Genomic DNA, 4,620 nt, shown 5'->3' with positions numbered 1-4,620 from the left:
ATGATTAAAGTGGAGCAATTTTCAAAATTAAGAGATTAAATTGTTTTGATTTTGATAATAGGGACTAAATTGAATAAAATGCATGAATATAGAAACTTAGTGGGTATTTTAACCAAAATAATTTTCATTTCACCTATTCACCCGTCCACAAAACATGACAATTCGTGTTCATGTGTCTTTAACTATATCGTGTGAATGTAAAGTATTAACAATTAAACAAGTAAACATGAGTATACTATGATTAATTAAACGTAAAGAATTCTAAACATGTATACGTATATTAAACTTGTAACAGAACACAATAAGCCTAATACGTTTATTAAACGGATCAAATTAAATTTTATATGATACGACTCAATCTATAACCCATTTAAACGATTAACACGATTAAATTAAAATGTATATAATTAATAAAGAAATATACTTTTGTTATTCAAATTTAAAATTAATAATCATAAAAACAATTATAATAAAACAATAATATCCATCAAATATAATAAAATCTACCATCATTATTATCAAACTGAAAAAAAGTATTTATATGAGTATTTAAATGTGTCGGTCAAACATGCTTATACCATTAATTAAACAAATAATAAATGGGTTATAAATTATATGAATATATGATAACACAATTAATTAAATATATCTTAAACGAATTAAATATATTTAAAATATTTAAAAAATAAATTTTTTATATTTTAATTATATTAATACGATTAAAATATGAAACACGACTTTTTTAAGTCTAAACTTGCTTAGCTCTTTTCAAATTAATATTGTACACAAAATTTTTAAATCTACCGTCCCGACTTTCATCCCCTCGCATTTTCACCCGACCAAGCATTGCCCTCGTCTCCAGAGTACGTTAAATCCTTAAGCCTTCTTAAAGAGTCTACTAGTTATGCTCAGTCTTTGGTATATGACAACGTAAATTTTTTTTTTTTTAACATATATACAAAGAGATCCAATAATAATCAGCTATATAAAGAAAAATTATTCGTTATCATTTAATTTAAAAAATTAAATTAAAAACCTCAAATTTTAATTATGGTGTCTAGTTAAAAACAGTCATCTTTTAATTTGGTTTGAAATAGAGTTATTATCCAGTAGTTGAACTTCTTTTATAAATAATGATGAGACATTTGGATTTTGATTATAAGATTATTACAATTTTTATTTAGATAATTTTAATGCTATTTTCAAAGAAACTTTTTTTATTTTTATTTAATATTTTAAAGAGCTGTTTAAATCTTGTCGTGTTGACGTTTTAATGGTTCCTCGTAAGCCTTAAATTTATTGGAGAAATCAAAAAGATGAGATCGAAAGGAGAAAAAAAAGGCTAATCTAAGTTTGGCATTTCCAAATCGAAATCGAAATCGAAATCCACACTGCAGTTCCGTCCTCCCGAAAAAGCGACCGACTTTCTCTCGTATCCTTATCCCTTGATATCCCCTACTATTTGTCCTTTTCCACGTCACTCTTGCTTTCCTTTCACACCCAAAAAGGAAAATAAATAAAGAAAATTCTCTCTTTTTCCCTTTAAAAGCAGCTGTCACCAATCACCGATGAACAACCGGACCCGACCCAGGCCAACAATGGAGATCAATGGACCTTCACGCTTCCGCCACCCCAAATCCCCATCAACCGACCGATTCCTCGGCGTCTACTCCCACGCGCCTCCGTTCGACCAACCTTCCTCCTCTTCCGCCGCCGCTGAAGAGCTCAATGAAGACGATATCTTCTTCTCCGGCGACTTCTCCGACAACTCTAACGGTTACAACTCCGCTGGCGGCTTCCAAAATTCCCTTCACCAAATTTCTCCTTCCTCCAGCCCCCGTAACCATAAATCCTTCCCTCACTCCGAAAACTTTGGAATCCTTGCCGCCATCCGCGACCCTTCCCGCCCGCACTTCCACTTCTACCAAAAAGCGTCAATTTCCACGTCAGCATCATCTTCCTCCTCTACCACATCAGTATCCTCCTCCTCCTCCTCCTCATCTTCTCGTTTAATCCCTTCGATTCCGAAACCGCCGCAAGAACGAATCCCAATCGTTTCGTCTTACTCTTCTTCTCTAGGAAGGTTTCATCAATCGGCACCGGTTAACGTGCCGATACTGGCGAAAACGATGGGGAGAAACCGAGAATTCGACAACGATTACGACTTGGACGTGGAGGAAGAACGGGAAATGTTGCCGCCGCATGAGATTGTGGCCAGGAGCTTAGCGCAGTCCCCTATGTTGGCCTGTTCGGTGCTCGAAGGCGTCGGGAGAACCCTAAAAGGGAGGGATCTTAGGCAGGTAAGGAATGCTGTTTGGAGACAAACTGGATTTCTTGATTAATTGAGGAAAGAATTTGTGTTTTGATTTTTCTTTCTTTTTACTTTTTATTTTAGGCTTTTGATTATTGACTGTTGGACATGGAAAAGTATAAGTATTTGATTTTTTTTTTTTGAAAGTTGTATAAGTATTTGATTAATGTAATCAAAATTTGATTTTTTTTGTTTATGTAATTTAATTTTTTTTGTTATGTGGTTTAGGTTTTTTTTGGGATAAAATGTGGAAAAAGAAAAACATAGAAATTTAGGGGTTATAACGTAAGAGTTTATAAACTTGAAAGCAGATTCCTTTATGCATATTGTAAAGTCATTAGAGAATTATCTGAGCTTTGCTAAAATCCAAGTTATCTTTGCTAAATTATAGAAAGGAAGTTTTTCATTGAGTTTATTGGTGTTAAGGGGAGTTCTACATTTAGCTATTTATTGCATGTTGTTCAATTAGTTTGAGTTATAATAGCACTTTCTGGGGCCAGATTATGTAAAGTTGATTGTTGCAATGGTAGTGCTAGGGAGTTAGGGATATAGGGACCAGTTGAATGTACTGAAGTCTTATTGGAGAATGCTGGGTTTTGGCTTTACTTGGTGGCTTGATAGCTTTGAACTTTTCTTGTTTCGTTTGAGATGTTGGAGGTATTATTGTTCATAAGATATTTGTGTGAAGGGGTCTGTACTGTTTGGTGTGATGATAGTAGGTTGGCTTGGTTGTGTGAGTGCTTATCTGGGGGTTCAATAATTAAATATTCGTCTATTTTGATTCTGATACTAACTGAAACAGAAATAGGAAGCCAGAGCTTATAATTATCTAATAAGGCAAAACCAAAATCCCAGTGGCTAAGGCTTTTGAGTTGCTGTGCAACTTACCACATATATACTGTAAAAACTTTGCTGAAACTGATACATTTGTCTCTTTGAACTCATACTGTATAGCACTGAATGGAATATCTGCAGGTCTTAAACTTGATAGCAAAACTGAAGTAAGATGGATAATCAACTGAAGCTTTTGAATTTTCGAGGATAGAATCATATTTTGCTGTCCAAATCGCAAGCTATGTACCGTAAAAACTTTGCTGAAACAGATACAGGTCCCTTGGCAACCTCTTTGATGTGTTAAGCACTGATTGGAAGTCCTGTAGTACTAACTATGGTGGTGAGCTGCGTAAGAATGGATGATCTACAGGAACTTCTGCTTTTTAGAGGATAGAATCAATTGATCTTGAAGCTTTTCCAAAGTTTTCCAAATCCTCATACTTGCAGTTCCTGTAACTAAGCAAGGTGCTTTCCCATGCTTCCTTCAGTATTTCTTTTGAGAAATTATCCTTAATATATTGTGAATTCAAGATTCTTTTTCAGGTCCTCTACCATGAACAAAAATAAGCAATAACTATCATAAAGGATATCTAATACCAAACTTCAGACCCAGTTGAAGTTAAATAAGTTGCACAAAGGTTTAAACAGTAATAGTAATAATGTACCTGGCAAAATATAAGATTACATGTAAATATCTGCAATGTATTGCCTTTTGGACCAGAGGAGTCCAAGGACAGGGCCTGAAGTATCAGAGAACCTAAATATGAAACGAGATCTGTTGTTTCCTGGGTTTTCAGGTATTTTCTAAATAGTTCATAGGAGTTTGGCTTCTGTCTTATGATGGTCTCACACAACGCTAAAGAGGAATTCCTTTTTATTAAGATGCTATCAGAAATATTACAAATTTTGGTAAAAGAGGAAGGCGGAAAATGTTGGTTAAATTACGTACTCTCACCAGGAATGATTGGCACTATGATTTTGGTAACGGGTTAGAACTTTTTAGTTGCACTAAGGGTAGCTTCTATCATATGGGATAGTGAGTAGGCAGGAGATATGGGGTGAATGGTCTATTTCATTTGTGCAAGTCATTAAGTTGTATTCTTTTAAGACAATCCAGGTGCTCAGTCTATGTATTGGTAATCAACTTTGAACTTTGTACTTCTGTGTGTGATATCCCATGTTTGTTTAATCGCTTGCCTAGAATGTCTAAAGTGTGAACGAGATGCTGTGTTAGTTAGTGTCTTGAGATTGACATTGACAGATGTAGGTCAGTTTGACATCTGTGTCAGTATTAATGCTGTCTACTTTAACCTCTGCGTTGGACTGCAAGAACTAGCATTCACAGGAGCTAATACATTGTTGAAAAAATATGTGGTATTGGGGGCTTAGCTACAACTTGGTTTGAGTAAACATTGTCCTCATCAGAAGACAAGATTCATGGATTCTTGAACATTATACAAGTCCTTTGGATCTAA

General features: G+C 34.6%; 1 protein-coding gene across 1 annotated transcript; it reads left to right on the top strand.

Moving 5' to 3' along the window:
• Window positions 1,325–3,687, top strand: LOC18590288 (putative protein TPRXL). The gene is made up of 2 exons (XM_018126463.1): window positions 1,325–2,300; window positions 3,287–3,687. The coding sequence occupies exons 1-2, from the start codon at window positions 1,569–1,571 to the stop codon at window positions 3,314–3,316; spliced, it is 762 nt and encodes a 253-aa protein (XP_017981952.1). The 5' UTR covers window positions 1,325–1,568; the 3' UTR covers window positions 3,317–3,687.

The sequence above is a fragment of the Theobroma cacao genome, chromosome 9 (genome assembly GCF_000208745.1).
Source record: "Theobroma cacao cultivar B97-61/B2 chromosome 9, Criollo_cocoa_genome_V2, whole genome shotgun sequence".
NCBI lineage: Eukaryota > Viridiplantae > Streptophyta > Magnoliopsida > Malvales > Malvaceae > Theobroma > Theobroma cacao.
The sequence above is the reverse complement of the archived record's forward strand: the minus strand, read 5'-3'. Positions and strand labels throughout refer to the sequence as shown.